The sequence below is a fragment of the Thermobia domestica genome, chromosome 8, assembly GCF_964235325.1.
Source record: "Thermobia domestica chromosome 8, izTheDome1.hap1.1, whole genome shotgun sequence".
Classification (NCBI taxonomy): domain Eukaryota; kingdom Metazoa; phylum Arthropoda; class Insecta; order Zygentoma; family Lepismatidae; genus Thermobia; species Thermobia domestica.
Window position 1 is genome coordinate 114221149 of NC_137461.1, and position 22359 is coordinate 114243507.

Here is a 22359-nt window from a genome sequence, read left to right on the forward strand (position 1 = left end):
TTATCATCAGTGTTGAGCAATGATTTCATAGGCAACGGTAGCTCCAGCTACCAAAATTTGCGTTCAGGTCTGAGGAGGTTACAAGATCTAATTCTGAACGAAGCCATTTTTTCGAATTTCGGCACGAGAGGAAAATCACGCGGGATAAAAATGTATGCACAACGGGGAATTATAAATACCCCAGGCGCTGGATATTGTCAAATTCACACTTTTTAGGGTCGCTAAGATTAATAATAGCTCTATTGACGCCATTCAATTTCAACTTTCGCTGTCATGTCGTGTAGGGTTGGAGGCATGAAAAATAACCTCTTCAAAATGACTGATATTAGTGTTAAATTCATAGTTTTCGTGATCGCTGAGACGAATAATAACGCTCCCGACGCCGTTCAAGTAGAACTTTAGTCATCATCTTCACAGGGTGTTGGGGCACTTTAAAAAATATTATGACCAAAATGACAGATATTAGTGTCAAATTCACAGAGTCACCGAGGTGAACAGTAACACTTCCAACGCTATTCACTTCGAAATTTAGCCCCTATTGTCGTAGAGGATTGCGGCGATGTAAAAAGTAATGTTAAAAATGACCATTATTAGTATCATATTCATACTTTTTGGAATAGCTGAGAGGAATAGTAACATTTTTGACGCCGTTCAAGTCCAACGTTAGTCTCCATCGTCATAGGGTTTGCGGGGATGTGAAAAATAACATGTTCAGAATGGCCGATATCAGTGTTAAATTCATAGTTTTCAGGATAACTGACATGAACAGTAACACTCTCGACCACGCCCAAGTCGAATTTTAGCCCTCACCATCATCCGGGGTTTCAAAAATAAAATTTCCAAATAGCCTATATTACTGTCAAATTTATAGTTTTAGGGGTGAATAGTAACACTTCCGACGCCGTTCAAGTCCAACCTCAGTCCCCATCATCATTAAAAAATTACATATCCAAAATGACATATAGTATCGAGTCCATAAGTTTCGGAATCGCTAAGCTGATTGGTCACAGTCTCGATGACATTTGAGCCCAAGTTTAAGCAAAAGGGACGTGACAGCCAGTCCAATTCCGAAGGCTTTGCTATTCGTTATTTATTTATTTATTACACTCATATTGACGGGCAACGCCAATGGCATAACTCTACCTTATTTATTTATTTCAATAACATTGACAGAAGCAACGCCAACGGTGTTGCTCTTTGTTATTTATATATTTCACTGATACTGATGGGGAAACGCCAAAGGCAGTACTCTTCCTTATTTATTTATCTCTGATTTCTTTACCTTCAAATATGATATTACATAAACCTTATCCTCCCAGTCCGAATAATAGGTAATTAAGTTAGTAACAATAAGGTCACTTAAAATCCCATTACTACCACATTTTTAACACATTACGACAAAATAGTTAACATTACTGGTACTCTATGCAATTCGAAAGTAAATAATGACATGTAAAGAGTAGAGAATTATTTTGCAATTGGTTGGTTTACTTATATGTTAATATTATAGCCGGAGCTTTTTACAATAGCATCCTGCATAATCCACATATAACATTATTCTCTTTTTACTTACCTATACTACTTAAGGGGCACGGTGGCTTGGTAATAGAGTACTCACTTCTGATGTGACGGATCTATGGTTTGATACGAGGTCACGAAAGACTGTAGTGGACAACAATATTAGCATCGTGTCCGTATGTTTTCTAGGGATTATTCCGTTTTCTCCCACAATCTCATTGCACTAATTCTTGCGTAAGTAGTTATTCAGTCCCATTAATCATCGTCATAGTCATTAATCATTATCTCTCCCTTACCCAAAGGGAACAACTGTGGTACAAGTATGTTAAAGGTTTCATTCCATTTCGTTTTTACTTATTTTCACCTTAGGTTCAATAGTGATATTTTCAACAAGATTACGAATGAGAAGTCGGCCGGAAATGCCAAGGTGTCACTTTTGATGGGACGCGAAAACGTACGGTATCCTCATTATTGACTACCTTCCAACTGGCAGAATCATCATAAGAAAGTATTACGCTAAACCAACCAACTAACTGAAGAAATAATATGAGAAAAGGTCGGGGTAATTTTAAAAGGAAGGCATCAATCAAGACCTTATACATGTATCATTGCAAGGGTAGAAATCAATGAATTGGAATTTGACCCATTGTCACGTCCATCTCATTCACCTGATTTGACTTATGGTGTATCTCTGGCCAAAGTTGAAAAAAATCCTCGATAGGCCCTATTATTATCAGATGAAAAATTTAACTCAGTTGAGAAGTATGTTGAAGGTCTGAAAGAATCTGACCTCCCCGATTATAAAATGCTTTAGAACAATATTGGGAGTAAAGACATCAATGGGAAGGGAGATTAAGTTGAAAAATTACACGATACCCCATGTTTTGTGCTTCATTCCGAGAATCTTTCAAATGATATTATTATTATTATTATTATTATTTATTATTATTATTATTATTATTATTATTATTATTATTATTATTATTATTATTATTATTATTATTATTATTAATTAAAAGAAAATCCTATTGAGGAACACTACATATTTTTACAGCCTATATAGTATTACTTATAATGAATTCAACAAAACAAACTATTCCTCCCTTCTATTACGCACTTCAGGATCAAAGGAATTTTGCATCATTACACACACAAATTAGCAACACCTTCTGACACACACGCAAAAATGTAATTGATATTTTCTATTTCGAGCTGCTTGTTGTGTCGTGTGTTGGATAAACAGAGTAGCGATTAGCCCAATTCTAGATTGAAATGGCGAAATCAATACGTTTCAGTAAACACAACAATAATTAATTCATATGAGTAAACACCGGTTGCTGTGAAATGTAATCACAGTGCCGATTAGCATGTGTTGTATATCTATGCAATATTGGCACGTTGAGCACATACACACTCACACACACAAGTGCAATGCATTACTGTGCACACGTTTTTAGTCTAGTAAATGTGAAGTATATTATTAGATAAACTCAAAGAAAACTACTTTATGTGTGAGTACCAGAAAAATACCATAATAGGAATAAAACCTACTTTCTTCTTAGATATTCTTTCTAAAATTACTGAAATGTGAGTACATAAATAAAATACAACTTCTATTATCACACGTAATGGAACGGGCGTAAAAAGTAACTCAGTAAAAATACATCAGTACAGAGCAGCCCATAAGAAGAGAATAATGGGGCAAAACTTCTTTATAATAATAATATAAAGACCAAAAACGAGCTTTTATATTATTATTATTATTATTATTATTACAGTAGAGTTCCGCAAACTACACGTCATGTAAAGTGAGAGGATGACGAATGACGAGTTACCAAAAATGTCGAGCTTTATGGATTTAAGGGTGGGTTATGAACAACACTCATTTTATGCAAATACTCTAATGTGAAAGTTTAGCTTACAATAGCTAACAACCATAAACCTTGAAACATGCCTGCTACCAGCTAGCAACAATAGAAAGGAATGTAAGTGGTGATTGACAATAGCCACCTGATTTTCATCAGCCACTTCGTTACTGAGAGGGTAAACCGGGTAGATTGAAATTTTCGTCAAAAGAAAGGGACAAAAATTGAAAGAACTGACCGTAGTAAATCTCTGAACAGGCCAGGAAAACATGTGGACATCCATACGCATAAATGTGTACCTTGATTACTGTGATTTTACTAAACTAAACTAAACCTATACCGTTTGGACCGTATAGGCTATGTTACAAATTATTACAGTCTAGCTTTTAATAGACCACTACATTACAGTATTACTACATTACAGATATTTTGCTTGACTAGCAGAAATCATAATGCTATATAAAAAAAAAGAAAGTGATTATCGAGGTATAGGGAATGTCACGGTATCGGGAAACAAGTCTGCAGAATTCTACTGTACTACGAGAATCTCTATCTCGTAATTCTAGCTACTAGCTGAAATGCTCCTCCACGGGAGAATGCACTATATAAAAAGTATTTGAACTCCTCCACGCCTTAAGTTGTTCATTTGAATGAAAATGTAAAGACAAAAATCCGTAGTGTCATCGCTTTCTTACGCCCACCCATAATCTCTTCTCACTCTCATGCTGATGGAAGCTGAAACTGCATTTAAACGGCATCGGGAGCAGCGATCCCGAAAACTACGGATTGGACAATATTGGTCGTTTTCGATTATTTTTATATGCAATCCACTTTCCACCCCACCCCTCACTCCTATGCTGATGAGGATTGAATCTAGACTTAAACAGCATCATGACCGTCACTATTCGTCTCAGCGGTTTTCGTGGACACTAATATCGGAAGTTTCCGATTATTTTTGTAACTTTCACCCTCACTGCCATCCCGAAAATTCTCAATGTAGTATAATATAACTTTGGAAGGTCTAAGGTTGATAATCATGTCAAGTATTACTTTGTGGGTCGGATTCCATGTTAAGCTGTAGGTCCACGTCTCTATAGCCTCTCTGCTAAAGGGACGCTACACCAAAATCAAATCAAAACTTAATATGCTAATACTTGCTGTGACAGTTTCTGACTTCATCAGAATTAAATGGTTATGCTGGGGCTGGAAACTGGCCGTGTCCAAAAGATACAAGTGCGCATTCGAAGTACGATTATTTCCGGACACCTAGTGTGCGAGGATGTACACTACGTTAGTATACTTGTGTACTTAACATGGCGGCTTCTCGTAAAATGACCTAATAAAATTTTAAAAGACATATTCTTAATATTTTTCTTGAGGGGAATTTGTTTGAGAGATGACCTAATAATAATATAGTGTTAAATATACAAATTAGTGATTTTACAAGTGGAAAATAAAATTGTTACACAAATAACAACCGTATTTACGTTATGTTCTCTGAGTATGCAATGGAATTTAAAATAGTGTAGGGAAAGCAACCAGTTTCTTTAATAATGTTATAAAGACATTTGTGCTTAAATATTACATGGTTTATGTAGCTTAACTGAAATAATTAGACTATCGGTAATGCAGCTATTTGCACGTAAATGACAAATTTTAATAACATATGAATTATAATGTTAAGCTTAAGCATAGAATAATGAATACCTAGATTATTCTTTTCTCTATAGCTACAGCTACAACTGCAAATGTTAATTCGTAGATAGATAGGCCTAATTTTCTAGTTTTGATTTTAAACAAATTCCTTTCAAAGCTACGTATTTCCTTGCACTTGTGAGAGACCCTAATATGCCAATTACCGTCCACTTGGCATTTTTGACAGCTGCCCAAACGTGAAATACAGATCAAAAACTTCTTTCCACACATTTATCACAGATTTCACAAATTATTCTTGTTAAGCCTTTACTTTGGCCATTTCATTATTTTTTTCGATTCTTCGATTCAGTGATTTGATTTTTCCGTTCCGGTTTTGAGAACTTACCTGTATATATAGGTTAGTAGCTAGGATGATTCCTTTCTATACCAAAGTTTAATATTTGATTCGCATAGTATTACCGAGCGAGCGTTAGCGAGTGAAAGCGGGTTAGAGCCTCGCAGGGCATATTGTTTTCTGTCTTCGTTACGAATCGGTTCATTGAATGAGATAGCCAAAGTAAAGACTTGCCTTCCTCTTAATTCATACAATCACATTACTGTACCCACTATGAAACGATTATGAAAAATAATTAATTCCGTATAGTTTAACAATGGGGCCACTACATAACATACATACTGTATTTTTTTTTTAATAAAACCGTATGTTAATTTTCATAAATTTTTTATGGTTACACTTGGACAAGGAGATTTGTTTTGTAACTGAGTAACCATTTTCGCAGCGGTAAGCATGTAGGAAAGACAGCGGCTGTATAACGAGAAAGACATAGGGCGCCGAAAGCGTAGTGAAGTGCATGCAAATGTTGAAGTGTATACATTGTACAGGACTACATTTAAGAAGGCTTATAAGATAGTAATCTTACATTTTTTGGTATTTTTACCATATTACTTTAATTAGGAATCCATCTTGAGTATATGTGATTCTTATAAATTGGTATTTCATAGTGACTCAATAGCTTTTTCTTGTAAATTTTGATCCTCATGTTGTTTAACTCCACCACTTTGTCTTCCTTTGTCATCCTTATAAGTGTTAACTTTGGATGTAAATTAAGAATATGGAGACATTTTTTCGAAGATTTACGGGTAAAATCTAAAGATTCACAAAGAAAGAGTAACATCTAAGGAACTCCATTATTAGCGCATTATGGTAGAAATAGTTCAATCAGTATGCCTGTACTGAAGCGATATAGTAGAACTACAACTATGGTATCATTGTTGTGTAATCTATCGTACAGGAAATAATTATGCCCAATATGAACTCTCTTCCAAAGTAGTTTTGACCCACATTATTGCAAATAGCGCTCCTCTCAGTACCTTCGGTGTCCTAACGCTCTTGCAAGTTGCCCACTTTCGCTTGAAATAAAATTTCTAAGCTATTACGCAACAGTGTTGTCAGAGCCTTAACCACCTGTGCTATAGTGACCAGCACGTAGCACGGCAGCTCAAGGTCACTGAAAAAGTAGACGAATTCCGAACAGCGATCCTACCGTCAATCAGCTTTCCAATAACCGGCAGTGCTGAAAGCCCTGCGCAATTATTCAAACATCCAATAACAACAAGTACAGTCAATCACAGAAGGATTAATAACAGACAAAAAAGAATCTTTAAAGTAGAAATAATAAAATTAAATTAATAATGACATGTGTGCTTGTATTTCTGTCTTAATATTTATTTTGAGAGCGAAGTGCATCATTTCATTCAAAATTATGGCATTTATATTTTATAACCAATTTTTATATTAATCCAGGAAAATGAGCGCATAAGCGTATATTTAAGTTTTATTACAACTATCCGGAAAAATAACACGATTTTAAATAAATAATGTTTATCTTTAGTTTAACATGAACAATAGCACCAACTTGTCGTAAAGAACATCTTCTTTGGGCACAAAATAATGAAAATTTCACGTCCCTACATTAATCAATACTGTGTAACATGAAAACATAATTCCAGTATGTGAACGGCAATATTTTTTCGTATTTACTAGAGTATTGTGGTTGTTTTATACACATATGCATACTTCATAACTCTGAGACATTGCAAGGTACAGTTCGCAGCAAAAAACCTGCAACATGAGCATGTAAGTTTATTGTGAACCTACGCCTAACAGCCCAGAAAATCAACATAACGTCAGTGGCACGAACCACGTCAGGAGAAACTTCAGCGTCCTCCGCTGCACACTTATTTTGGAACAAAAGACTGCGTCGTTTCACAATAAACTTACATGCTCATGTTGCAGGTTTTCTTGCTGCGGACTGTACATTGTGCAGTGTAAAATAGCTAACTACCCTGCCAACCTTGCAACAGAATAATGTAGAAGCTCGCCTCGGCCAGCACATCGTGACCTTGAGCAGCCATGTTACGTGCCGGTAACTATATTCTTCTTCCGGGGGATTAATAAATATTCCCTCGCGCAAGCACGCCTAATAAAATAGAATATCGCCAATAGTTTAGTGGTTTTATGCTGTTACGAGTTGATTGATTAACCGAGGGTTACCATTCCTTGATGCCGAGACTACATGAGACGGGACCTAGTGCTTAAAGAAAGATCAGCACCAAAACTCGGATTTTTTCGACACTGATGAACAGTTGCTGAACCGTACAAGCGGACCACAGTTGATTAACCAAACATTACGGCGAACATTAACCAAACACTACGGCACAGCGTACAAAACTGTGGAACAGCCTCTGGTACCGGGTTACTTGTCCACCAAATATGGTTTAGATCCAGCAGGTTATTAAGTATTCTCCCTTTCGGCAGGTCCTGGGACTACCTAGGTAATGATTTTTTTTTTTCAATTTTAGATTTGGGCTAGGAAATGTTTCTTCCTCTTTTAACTCCCAATATTTTCTCCTATCTTTCAAATCATCCATCAGATGTGTTCTTCTCCTTCCTATTCTTCGCTTCCCTTCCATCTTTCCTTCTATGGCGGTGTGAAGAAGACAATTTCTTCGCAAAATTTGTCCAATCCAATTGGCCTTTCTACGAAGGATGGTGGCCAGAAGTGCCCTCTTCTCTTCTACCCGTTTTAAAATATCTTCGTTTGTTGCTCTTTCTGTCCATTTTATCTTCTCCATTTTCCTCTAACACCACATTTCGAAGCTCTAAGAATATTTCTTCTCTAACTTCCGTAATGTCCAAGTCTCTGAACCATACAGTCCAATGCTCTATATACAGCACCTGACCAACTTCTTCTTAAGTCCAATATTGAGCCTGCTAGTTAAGAGTGATCTTCTTTTGTTGAATGTTTCTTTAGCTATGGCAATTCTTGACCTGATCTCTTTGGTGCAGTAAGCGTCTCTCGTCAAAATACTTCCCAGATATTTGAAAATATCGACCTCTTCAAGTTATTTTTGTTCTACTCTGATCCGTAAGGGCGTGTTTCCACGGGATATTCTCATGACTTTCGACTTTTCAATGTTAATTTTCATTCCATACAGTTTTCCAGTGTCAACTATTTTGTCAATCACCTCCTGTAGTCCTCCTTCAGTTTTAGCTATTATAACCGTATCATCTGAATACATGATCTTGTTATTGATCTGCCCTCCAATCTTGAATTCTCCAATTCCCAGTAGTTACCGACACATAAAGTCTCTCTCTCACTCTCTCTCTCTCTCTCTCACTCTCTCTCTCTCTGGAGTGAAACAATAAGTTGCCGTATGGTTACGATGGGAGCTAATAACTGAATGTCTACACTGTAACGTCTATTGCTGATGAGTTGGGACGAAAATATTAATTTAAAATAATCCACGCCAGCACAATACACAAAAATGAGAACCACATCATTAGTTGTACTACATTGTGGAGTCTATTACGACTTCACATCATTTTCATGTCTATCAAGAAAGAGATATCAATTAATAGCAAGAATATTTACCAAACAAAAAAAAAAATATATATAAAAGAAATAATTATATGAGTTAGAAATTCGATACGATTATTATAAATATAATAAGGTACTTACTTTTTTCCGCTCGCTGCCAGGCTAAACTAGAACACAACAAGGCCAAACTTTTCCCAGAGCCTGTTGGACTTTCAAGAAGGCAATTTTGAGCGCGTCGAATTCCTCGGATAACCTAAGGGAAAGAAACCCAGAACTTCTTTTACAATTCTATGAAGATGTACTTCATAGAATCAGCCGAAAAATACTAAATATCTCACAACAACATAACCAATTGCACAAATAACTATAGGCCTATATATTGTGATCTTAGAATTTACTATTTACTCAATTAAGAATTTTATACAGTTTCACTTATAAATTATCATTAACGACAGTGTATATACGAGAAGCAGATAGTTCATTGGTAGAACGTCCATTTAGTACGAACATTCCCTAGTTCGATCCGAGGTCATGGAACTTTGTGGAGAACAATATACGGGACTATCACGTTTCTTGCACTCTTTTCATTGCACCAAATCTTCCAGAATTCTTTCATTGTTTAGCATAGATGCTTTCGACACGGAAGACCGGGATTCGACTCCCATTAGGAGTTTATGTGGTTTAGATTCCATGTCAATATGAGGATCAATGTCTCACATAGCCTTAATGCTGAAATGGGACGTTAAATTCCAAACACCCAAACAATTCTTCCACTATTATTTACTTGGCAATATCCATTTCTTAGCCTATAGCATACGAGGGAGGACCCACAAGAGACCGGATTGAAACCGCGTGGCCGTTCCATAGAGACCTTCCCAAATCAGTTGCCCAAGGACGTCTGCGTATTAGGTTAACATTTTAACGTAGTGTTACTTTTCTCAACTGTTCTTATTTGCCGTCTGCAAAATCGTTATGGCAGGTTTTAAGGAACAAAGTAGGCATCTGGTATGGTCCCGTGTGCGCTGATAGCTTCCCCGTGTTTGATTTCAAACTCATGTTTGGGGTGCTCCACTTTTTTAAAGAAAACAAATTGGTTACATGACTTGGATGTGGTCGGTAAGGCCGCCATCTTGGACCCCAATATGGCCGTAAGGCGACTACATCCATTTATGCTTATACGATAATATCTCAACACAAAATTAAGACACAAATTTCATTCTGGTGCGAAATTAAAGATAGTCCATGTTTGAAGTGATCTGAGTTAATACCGTTTCCTTATGTTGTCAATACTTTTTTTTAAATATGGCGACTATTGTCCTAAAAATAAATAGTTTCTCAGTTTTACTAAATTCGTTTCACAGCGGATTACTATGAAACTGTCAGAGATACGGGAAAACACCTAGAAGTAAACGTTATTAAGTAGAATCTCACCTTTGAAATCGTACCTTTATTATTCCTGAATCTTAAAAACCATTGGAAGGGAGCAAGACCATTTTATGTTGTGCAAGGTGTTGGATTTTAAGAAGTAAGATCGCGCCAAAGTGGCATGCCCAAATACTCTTACAAATAAAGAAAAAAAAATGGAAAGCTACCTAGTGTTGTATTACTTTATTTTGGGAACCTTCAACTCCTAGCGGAAATAGAATTTGGACATTTATTTACAATGACGTCATCAATATGGCGGCCAGGCGGGAGCGTGCTCTCATCTCGTGCACACTGAAAGGTTCCCTCTGTTTGACTTCTGATTTATGATGGGGATGGTTCACTTCTTTAATAAAAGATGGCTCGTATATGGTCTGTAAAGCCCTAATCTTGGATTCCAATATGACTGCTTTCTCGTCCTGTATATTTGGCATTTATGTGCACTTTGTCGCAAAATTTCACGTCTGACGAAAATTTTTCATCTGAACAAAATTGAAGGAAACTAGGTCTACACAAATGTCCTCCGATTTCGAGATCGAAACAATGTTTGTAAACTGAAACTGAAATACTTATTTATTTTTTCCTTGCGTCTTCCACTCTCTTCAGTGAGAGATTTGACAGTTTGCAATTAAAACGATGAAAATATGAAACTCCGAGTCTATGTGGCAATCAAACAAATGTTTGTTTAAACACTACAAGAACTAAGAAGTACTGTATGTTACATGATGTGGCCAAAACACAAAAGTACATCACATATAAAAAATAAATGTCGAACGTTATTTGTGAAAATTCTGGCACGAAAAAAACACCTTTTTAATTACAGTAGGTACACTCATGTCCAAAATTATTGTCTCATATCTATAACTGTTTTCTTGTAAGAATATAATTTGATAATGATTTTGCAGGATACTTTTAATACTGACACTATGTGTATAATCGGGAAATGTATATTTGTGGTAAATTTCATAGGAAAAAAATTATAAATACGAAAATTATAATGAATAAAATAAAATGTTGCTAAATGACACGAAAGTTTTATTTTCGTTTTATTGTTCTTATTTACTGCTCTTTTGACATGGAATTTGCCATATACATGGAATGAAATTAAATGAAATCTTTAAGTTTAACGTCCCACGGTTATGCCTGTTAGGCTAAAAGAGACGGTGATAATGAGAAATGAGTGAAATGGTGGAATGAAGAAAGTGGGAGGAAACGGGAGAACCCCGAGGAAACCCGCGAGCACGGTGCTTGTCCTACCACACACATGACTTTGCCGATTATATACATACTAACATTATATGAAATACCGGGCGAATTCGTTATCAAATTATATTCCTACAACAACATATTTATAGATATGCGACAATAATTTTGGACATGAGTGTACAAGATAATAATTTGAGAACCCGATATGGGTATAGACTTTCTCTAAAGTACTTTCGCTTGAGCGTAGCCGGCCGGCGATGGTCTGGTGGCAGTGTTTCCTCCTCGCTGATCTTGGTTATTATGAGTTTGCTCTACTCTGTTATATATATATATATATTGGTTGTACGGGTGCTAATAAAGAATGCACTGTTTTGCTTTTCGTGTCTATTATTCAACGGTGAAGAATCGAAAAAAATCAGACATAACAGATATTTAACCCCCACATTATCTAGTTTTTGTTTTTTTGTTTTTTGTAACGTGGGCTCATAGGGGGGTCATTTTGTGCCACCTGTTAAGATTAAATATATATCGCAAAAGAAACAAATTAGAAACTCTCACAAAAATCTACCGTGACTAAAGTGAACAGTACACAGGATGAGACTAACAGCTATTTATTATACCGCCGTCTACAAGTAACACTTCTAAATGTCAGTCACATTACCTATAGAAGGAATACCTACCTATCATTACCTACGTCTTTCCGCTTACCAACTTAAAATAGCAAATTTATGGGACACAGCAGGGTGTCTATTAAATTCCAAAATGAAATTTCGTGACTTTTTCGTGACCTTTTCTTTACCAAACCATAAAATTTCGTAACATTCTCGAGAGAGAATTTGGGTGCGAATTAAGCCGAACTTTCATGCATGCGATAGAAGCGTGCTTGCGATTTGGTAGCGTCTAAAGCAGACCGCAGACAATTTTGGTGGTGAATTTTAACGTTTTTTTTTTTTTAAAAAGCCAGTATTTACTTATATTTGCACAGATAAAAAAATCGTGACCCAAAAGCTAAATTTCTTAACTTTTTCTTGACGTTCATGACCGTTTTGATTTCGTGACTTTTTTATGACTCGTGATTGATAGGCACACTACACATTGGTGTCAAACTCTCACAAAAGAAATCTAGAGTGACTGAAGTGAACAGTACACGGGATAAGACTAACCGCCAAATTCAGAGAAGGCGGGATGCAGCTAATTTATTATGACACTTCTAAATATCAGTCAGATCTCCTACCAACGGGGTTACTTTGTGCCCACCAACTAAAAGTAGCACATTTATGAGACACACTAATGTTAAATTTGCAACACCGTAAGGTATACGCTTTAGATATATAATCATACTGTAGTGGACACAAAGTACGGGAGAACACCGAGAAAACCAATGGGCACAAGACTGTCCACCACAAACTTACTTGACTTGGGAACGAAACAAGAACTGCTAGCATTAGAGGTGAGTACTTTCCACTTAGCCACCGCACTCAACGATAAATTCCAATGTATTTGTTGACAAGCAGACTACAGAAAATGATACATTAATAGGTTTATTTGTTTTATTTCAACGATTTCAAGTTTTTTTGTTATATTATTGAAGTTAATGAAATGTTGAAGTCAGACTTGTATAATATGTGTTCCGATACATATATTTTGAGGGAAAATTTCATAAATTACGTTACAATTAGATATGACATTAATTGATATATGATTACATTCATAATTATGAGCTCCATCCAAGGTAACAGGTAAAATTAATGCAGTACGGAATTCTATAAAATTGTACCACGAGAAAAGATTTAAGAAAAATAGTAAATCTAAAAGAAAACCAAATACTCAGATTACCGTTAAATATTGTTTTTAAGTTCATTCACCTCTATTACAGAAATTCTACAAGTGAACATATCGCGATCACTGAAAAATATTGCGATCGCGGTTGCAATTACTTACAGGGCAATAATTTAGGTGAAGTAGTGCTGATCCAGCATTATGAGGCAATTGACGATCTGTTCAAATTAGGCAGTCGCAAAGTTCAGTCTAGAGAGCCAGAAATAACTGCCATGGGAGCAGATCTGCCGACCACTCATTCTAGCCGAATGAACTGTAACTGCAAGGGAAGTTTGTTTAGTTCTAACGCGTTTGGGTAAACAAGAAGGTAACTTTACGTTTTAATATCTTGAAATTCATTATTCCATGCGTTTAATCCTGTAGCTGTATTGATTCAGTTACGTGTTTCACCTGTACGTACTTCAAGTGTATTGTTATAATAGTATTCAGATTGTCTTCTTAAAGCTACAAGATAAAAAGGAAAAAGAAAACAATTAACATATTAACAGTTAATTTTGTTTGGCATGTGATCAACTTTTTCATTCTGCAAGTAAACACAAGGAACATTTATGTATTATGTGTGTATGTGTGTAAAGAGAGCATCAGCCATGTGAGGGAAAGCTCGGAGGACAACACGGAGTGAGACAGTTCCCTAGTCTCTCAATAGATGGCTTACCTTGTCCATCATCGCAATCTGTGAAGGGTACGCTTTAACAGGAAACTCCACACGGACGCCTCCAATTGTGTAACTGCGGGCTGTCATTGTCTTGGTATATTTAAGACCTGTTAAGAAAAATAAGCAAGTTATAAGTTAAGAACAGATTAATTAACAATGTATCTTTTTTATTCTTTATATATATTCTTTTTTATTATTTATTCTTTATATAAAAATGATTCGAGTGGAGAATCGAATCTCGAGCTAAAACTAACCAGACAGCTTCTGTCAGTTAATTTTGTAGAGGTAATACATCGAATTACGAATATTTTGAATACTATCGGTACTTACAATGTTTCTCGTTTTACTATGTAGTACTTATAAATTTTACAATAAACAACTTAAAGCATTAAACGCTATTGTCAAATAAATAAATAAATAAATAAATAAAATATAATCAGTAGACTTGCAGAGAGACGGCCTCCACTCTCAATATCCTTGTTCGAAATACACATAAAATGGGAATAATAATAATCATAATTGTATGATGAAGTTTAGTGATAGTACTACATTTTCCACTTATTTATGTATCGTATATGAGTATTGTCTTATTCTCTATTAGCAGAAGTGCCCGCTCTTCTCACGGAAAAATAATGTTTATGCAAAATCTTTGAAAGCAAAAAATGCGTGAAATACATAAAGACGAGCAATTCCTTTGGTATTGCTACTGTCGATTCCCGGGCCATATGGTATGCTCATTCTTCACACGGGAAGAGTTCAAAAGATATGAAAGATAAACAACCTAGATCATAGAGAAAAATGTTGGGTTGCCTACCTCACATGCTCTATGGTTCACTGTACATACAAGGGCTGCGGGAAACGTCATTGCAAACTATCATTTACAGTGGGGTTAGTTTTCCTCTATTATAAAATTCGGAAAAATTGATCTTTTTATGTTTACATTAGGGCTATATCAGATTGTCTGTTTAAGCCTATTCGTTTATTTTTCATAGTAATTTCAAGAAGTTACTTTTTTGTGTGTGTGTTTGTGTGTGAGAGAGAGAGAAATCGAAATTTCTCGTGAACCGTTTCGGGCAATAATTTTTTTATGATTTGAAATGTAGTTTTACACCGAAACAATGAATCGAACGACTTCATTTGGCTTTTAGGGATGAAGCACTATCCAAAGGACTGTGTTCAATTTGTTCTCCCAATTCCAGTGTGGTTTACATTTCTCAGTGATCAATTCCGTACGTTCGTCTTGTCAATTACGTTGATGCTGTGCGTGAGATGATCGAGATCGAGAGAGTTCGAAGTGTGACACATCGTGAGATTCAAACTTTATATATAGACTATATGAAAATAATGCATACGATTTTGCATGGTTACTTGAACGTACGGAAACTTTCAAGCTGTTAGATCCTACAAATTTGATCGAAGCTCAAAAATAGGCTCAGGTCAATTGGTATAAAAAAAAAACTAAAAAGTTAACAGAAGTAAGTCAAATTTAGTGTACTACAAAATTACAGAGGATGAAAATTGGATCTAGTCATATGAACCCGAAACTCAACACCAATTCACTGTTTGGTCATGTTAAAATGGAGTTGGGAAAAAAATGTTCGTTCATGGAGTGCTGCTAAGCAAATGATTGCTTGTTTCTTCAGTTACTCCGGACATGTGGAAACCCTAGCTGTAAAAAATTAAAAGATTGTAAATTCTGAGTGATAGATATTTTCTTTGCCAGAGGTCGTCAACGAATTGCGCAAAACAAACCCAAATCTTCGCACTATTCTTCACCACCACAACGCCAGTTCCCACTCAGCACACCAGTTTGATTTCTTCCGGTAAAAGTGTCTAATTAATGACTCATTGTCCATACTCATCTGATTTAACAAATAATGACTTCTTTTCGTTCCCACACATGAAAATAAAATGCATGGTGAGCGATTTGTGTCGTCTGAGGCCGATGTTGGCTCATTCCAAAGAGCAGTTTCTGAGTTACTTCTTCGAGCAGCACTGATAAACAAATCAAAGCTGTCTACTTCTCTAAATTCTTTAGTAGTGAAATACTAGCATCATTCTAACGAGGAAACCGATTCAAGTGTGACACCAAATTGTGGACAAGTTTATGCACAAACGAAGTGTTTTTGTGTACAATTAAACCCATTAGAGGGGAAAATCCTCGATCTCAACCGTTCCGGAGATATAGAGGAATAAGGGGAGGGCTATTGCTCTGATATTTTGCGAATTTTTTAATATGTAGCGATAGCACACGTAAAAGAGACATTTAAAAATGAAGAATTCCTTCATCCACGAAACTTTAGTAACACGTCGTCTTAAACATGAGGGATAAAAACCTGAGTCCATAAAAATTCTAGGGGAAGAAGGTTTTCAAGTGGAAGGCGAAATTAACGAACTTCCATTGTTGCCTGAAATAGGCGTGTAAGGTGTCTGTGCATAGGTTTTTTGGTACGCTGAAATGAAAAAGAGCATCGTCAGGTCAAATAGGATGAAACATATTATATATACAGTGGCGTATTTAGGGCTTAAGCCCCCCCCGAAATCTTGCTTAGTATAGTAAAGTAAATGAAATATCTTGCAGAATTTTTCACATTTCCAGGCAAAGCCCCCCCTGAAAGTTAGCAAAGCCCCTCCCGAAACAAAATCGTAAATACGCCACTGTATATATATATATACAGTGGCGGATCCAGGATTTGATCAAGGGAGGGGCTAAACCATAATTTACCTTTTTATCAAGTGTAAAGCAGAATTGAAGTCCATTTTATCCAGTGTAAACCTGAGCGTCAGGGGGGGGGCTATAGTCCCGTAGCCCCCCTTGGATCCGCCCGTGTATATATACATATATATACATGATGGCTGTCCGAACTTTCCATTGATCTAGTGTTTAAAATTGTATCGTTTCACAAGGTATGTTCTTACGTACGACAGTATGAAGAACTACTTCACTTTGTGACGTGAGTATTGTTTACATGCAACAATTTTATGCGATATACAGTACATCAGGCGTACAGGTTTTCATTTTTTAAGTGGAAGACAGTACTTTTGTTCACTGATTCATACTTTGTTTTAATATATGTCACACAACCCGGGGGGGATTCAGGACCGACTTCTGGGGTGGGCAGCAGGTTGTCATACTGATATTTTTAAGGGCTCCAAACTTTGGGGTAGGTTTTATTTATATATATAAAATTTAAAAGTTTCCTCCTCTGGGGGGGGGCAATCGCCCCGATCGCCCCCCCCCCCGGATCCGCCTTACACACAACTACACACGGTCGTACTTACGTTTGCAACAATATATGTTTATGTTTCATATAATTTGATTTGCTTTTCTTTAGCGCTTTTGCACAGAATATAACCCTGTATATTTCTTCAAATAATAGCGTCTCTGATTATTTGGCAATATAATACATTTTCATATCACTTCTCATTTTCTACGAACTAAAGACATAATATATTAGCAAGTAATATGCAATTTTCTTCTTCGTGTCAATGGCGTTTATTATTCCTCATGGCCTCTTCTTTTTCCAGCCCCGGTAAAAGCTACGCCACTCACCTCAACATTGAACAGCACTTTTATTCGATCTGGTGCATCTTTCTTAACGTTTAAATGTAATTTTCAAACTATTTACTCGCAACACAACCGAAAATCCACAAAATATCACGGCACCAGCTTTCCCCTTATCCCTCTGTATCTCCGGACCGGTTGAGATTGAGGGTTTTTCCCTCTACTGGAATTCATTGTTCACAAAAACACTTTGATTGCGCATAAATTCGTCCACACTTTCGTGTCACACTTGAATCGGTTTGTTTGTAAGTAGTAGTTTCCAGAAATTAATCCGGCAGCCTTCGTATACCCTCCCGATTTCTCCTCCAATAGTTTCGTGCGCGATTAGATCTGGTAAAGATATGGTAATAGGGAAATTTCCCTCAAACTACGAACACTGCTGTCGATTGGTGTCTCATCGATTCAAGCCCGTTCTGCCTAAAGATCTCCAGCACTTTCTAGGAAATATTTTCAATATTATCTTTCGAGACTTTTTTTTTATTAATACAGCTCCGACCTGCATGCCTCCTAGTATGTTTTCATGCAGATCAGAAACCATATTTTTAATAGTTGTAATTTATTTAGTAATTCTAACAGATTCTGTAAGAATTCAAGTTTCATAATAAATTTTGGATGTTTTTCTACTCTTTCTTCCCGGTTAAACTACTTGGATACAGTTATGTTATTAGCACTATTATGCACATGTACTTTTGTAAAGATGAATGTGATATTTTAAATACCTGAAGAGAAATTGAAAATTTATTGACTCAAATTGCAAGAAAGCCGTTTCAACATTGCAACTGAAACGAACACAAAACAAACTTACTTCGGTCTAATACCCAGTCATTTCACAACAAAATTTGATTCGGATTTCCAGTAGTTTATTCCCAGCATGTGCGGCCCAAATGATTGTCGCATATCTATAACTCTTCTTGTAAGAATATAATTTGATAATGATTTTGCAGGGTACTTTTAATACTGATATTATGTGCATATTTGTGGCAAATTTCACAGGAAAAGAATTATAAATACGAAAATTAGAATGAGTAAAACAAAACGTTGCTAAATAGACAAGAAAATTTTATTTTCGTTTTATTGTTCTTATTTACTGTTCTTTTCACATGAAATTTGCCACATACATGTCTTTGCCGATTATACACATACTAACATTATAAGAAATAAAGAGCAAATTCGATATCAAATTATATTCCTACAACAACATATTTATAGACATGCGACAATAATTTTGGACATGAGTGTACATAGTACTTAGAAGAAGCCACAGTTTACATCCTCAAGACATGTTTGGTCATGTATTAAACAAACAATACAAAAGGTGACCCTTGAAAAAGAACCTTTGTTTCCTAGATCAACATTCCTTTCTCGGCATCACCTTATCAGGTGATTTTGTTTTCTATAAATGATGCTATACTGCATGTAATAATACCATATACACTTATATTGTCAATGTAAATAGCAGCAATACAAAATATCACATATCGTCAATGTAACCAATCTGACAAAGAAGTTGTTTAATCAGAAAAGTAAATTTTTAATCAGTTTACTTTTTAAATTTAGATTTCTAGTAGTTTGAATCAAATCTAAAAGATGTTATTCAAAAGGTCAGACGCCAACATTACAAAGTACAATATATTAGTTATCTTATTTTCTACACTAATCTTACTTTCTTTTAAAAAAAAAATTGAAATATTTTTGCCAACTGTGATACGATTTTCAATTTGGAGAGCGAAATTGCAATTATTAGTTAGCAATTAGCAATTATTAGCACTTTGTACTGTATTCTACAACTGTGAGGAAATTCTAAGTTTCTGGATAGGAAATGGTAGATCGAGTCCTTAATGAAGTACGGTCATCATTATTCTCATTCCATAATCATTCATTTTATAGATCACTATGTGAATATAAAATCTTAACCTGTTCATGCCTAAGATATGAAATCAAACCCGTACTAGTGAATAATGATTAAAAAACTGAATACTTATAAATTTAACATGTTACTAACAACCAACCGTAAAGACTACGCAATGAGACCTCCGATCGTTACTGAATATCTTTCTCTTTTCTAGAGAAATATGGAACCATTATGACAACGCTGAAGCAAGAACAACTAATGTTGTCGAAGAGTGGCACTCTAAATTAAACAGAAAGCTTAAAAAAAATCCAATATTTTTATTCGTGCAGCTTATACAACAGGAGTAGAGTGAAAATGAAGTTTTCATGTTAATGCTGGAAGTAGGAAATAAGCCAAGGAAACGAAGTTTAAAAGCAGATAAATATAAGAAAGTTCAACAGACCAAATCACTAAGAAGCGGGCTTGAATCGGGTGTAATCGACTTTGTGGCGTACGTGGACGCGGTTGCGAATTGTTTACATTTAGAACAGTGATGGTGAGGTCTGATGTTGAATTGTATTGGTTACATTAACGATATATGATATTATTGCTGCTATTTAGATTGACAACATACAATTATGACAATATTACATAATATTAGTAGATATACATTGAGTGCTCACTGAATTGCGACCACCTCTCTACCTAGAGAAAGAGGCCAGAAGCCGAGGTGATTACACGACCCACTGGCAGTATTGTAGAGAAAGAACACACTCGAGGCTACATTTTGGCAGATAGCACACTGTTATAATGGGAGGTGGGCAAAAATTATCCGCATTCCAGTAGGACATGATTGTTGGTATCCGAGCAATAGATGTCTCAATAACCCAGACAGCAACACTTGTCGGATGCACCCGTTCCTGTGTAGTGAAGGAGTACAAGGAGTGGGAAGAAAATGGAGTAACGGTCTCCATGAGACGGAACTGCAGGGGTGTACGCAAGTTCAAAACGTGGGTCGAGAGTCGCGTCAAATAGCTCGTGAATGCCAAACGAACCGTTAGTGTCCGGGAATTACGCGACTAATACAATAGTGGATGCACAACACCCATATCTCACGCAACTATACGGCGTACACTAACACGCACGAAGTTCCACAGTGGACGATCCACTAGTCACCCACTCCTTACGACTCGTCGCGCTTGGCCACATGAACGCTAATTGGACTGTGAATGACTGGAAAAGGCTATGTTGGTCCGATAAATCATGGTTTGTGCTACTCCTCTCAGACAGCCGTGCACGTGTGTGACGCCAACAGCACAAAGCTATGGACCCCTCGTGCATAGTACGTACTGTACAGAAGGCTGGGAACGGCCGTATGGTTTGGGGATGTTTCTCTTGGTATGGACTGGAACAGTTGGTCTGCATGAACCACAGTGAGACAACCGTTGTGTACCTGCAGTGTTAGATGATTACGTAAACCCTACAACGCAACACTTCTACCCACACGAAGAAGGCTTTTTCCAGTACGACAATGCACGGTTCCACCAAGTCAGTACTGGCTTGGCTTAAGGAACATTCCACGGAGCTACAGCATATGAATTGGCCCCCAAACTCATCGGATCTTCATCCTATAGCACATTTACGAGATGATGTAGAACGAGCTCTTCGCACCATGACTCCTGCACCGACATCTGTGGGCTCATTGTAGGATGCCATCAGGAATATATGGTGTCAGATCCCGATGGAAACTTAAAAGCAACTACTAGAATCCATGCCACGCCGTGTCCAGGTCGTTCTCGGAGAAAAAAGTGGACCAACAAAGTATTAGGTAAGTGGTCACAATTCAGTGTGCACTCAGTGTAGTATAGAAGACGAAGACTCTTTGTTAAGGTCCGCCTTGTGCATTGTTTGTCTAATATATGACCAAACATGTGTTAAGGATGTAAACTGTGGCACCTTCTAAGTACTGTGCACATGCTGGAAATAAACTACTGGAAATCCGAATGAAATTTTGCTGTAAAATGAAGATATTAGACCGATGTAGGTATGTTTTGTGTTCGTTTCAGTTGCAATGCCAAACGGCTTTCTTACTATTGAGTCAATAAATTTTCCATTTCTCTATAGGTGTTTAAAAATCTCACACATTTTACAAAAGTATGTGTGAATAATATTGCTAATAACGGAACTGTATCCTAGTCAATTTTCCGGAAAGAACAAGTAGAAAAACATCCAAAATTTATTATGAAATTTGATTCCTCTTACAGAATGTTACAATTACTAAACAGCTTATTACAGCCATTAAGGGGTCCCGATCTGCATGAAAACACGCTAGGAGCCATGCAGTTTGGAGCTGCATATCTATGCAAAAAAAAAAAAAAAAAAGTTTTAAAAAAAATCCCTCTCTCGGAAGATTAGGAAGAACAGAATTCTCGTTCTGCTTAAAGATAAAATCATTGGAAATATTTTTTACAAAGTGCTGGTGCCTTTTAGCCACAACGGGAAGACATCGTATCATTTTTGGACATATTTTTCTCGTTAACCACTATTGCAGAATTTACCGCTTCTCTAATTATTAATATATTAGGGCAGTAAACCACATCTGCGTTCACACTACACATTAAGATAAATCACTATATAGAATGCTTTCTAAAAGTGCTGGAGAGGTTTGAGAAAAGCATTCTGGTCTCATCTTAAACGAAGTGAAAATCCCAATCTATACCTCCTCGTGGGAGAATGCGGGCACGTCTTAGGTGGCTAACGTAGGTGGGAACCGACTGAGTCCCGGGATAAGGAGTCAGCCTGTACTAAGTGCCAACGGCCTTCTCGGAGGGCGGATGAGCGGGTGGAGGTCGGGGCACCTTCTTCTCCTCAGGAGAGCAAACTGTCCTAAAAGACATGAACCACAAGATGGTCAACAGCAT

At 36.5% G+C, this 22359-nt stretch overlaps 1 protein-coding gene across 4 annotated transcripts in view; it reads right to left on the bottom strand.

The window, feature by feature from the left end:
* The window catches only part of LOC145693155 (Fanconi anemia group J protein homolog), a 532733-nt gene that overhangs the window by 410186 nt on the left and 100188 nt on the right, over positions 1–22359 (bottom strand). For all 4 annotated transcript variants that reach the window (XR_014132714.1, XM_081768898.1, XM_081768900.1 and 1 more), the window contains exons 2-3: positions 14043–14149; positions 9062–9173 (exon numbers count right to left, since the gene is read on the bottom strand). Coding sequence is in view for 3 of the 4 variants with exons in the window: in XM_081768898.1 (XP_081625024.1) it covers positions 9062–9173; positions 14043–14149 (219 nt within the window). In the remaining variant the exon portion in view is untranslated. The remainder of the gene's footprint in view (positions 1–9061; positions 9174–14042; positions 14150–22359) is intronic.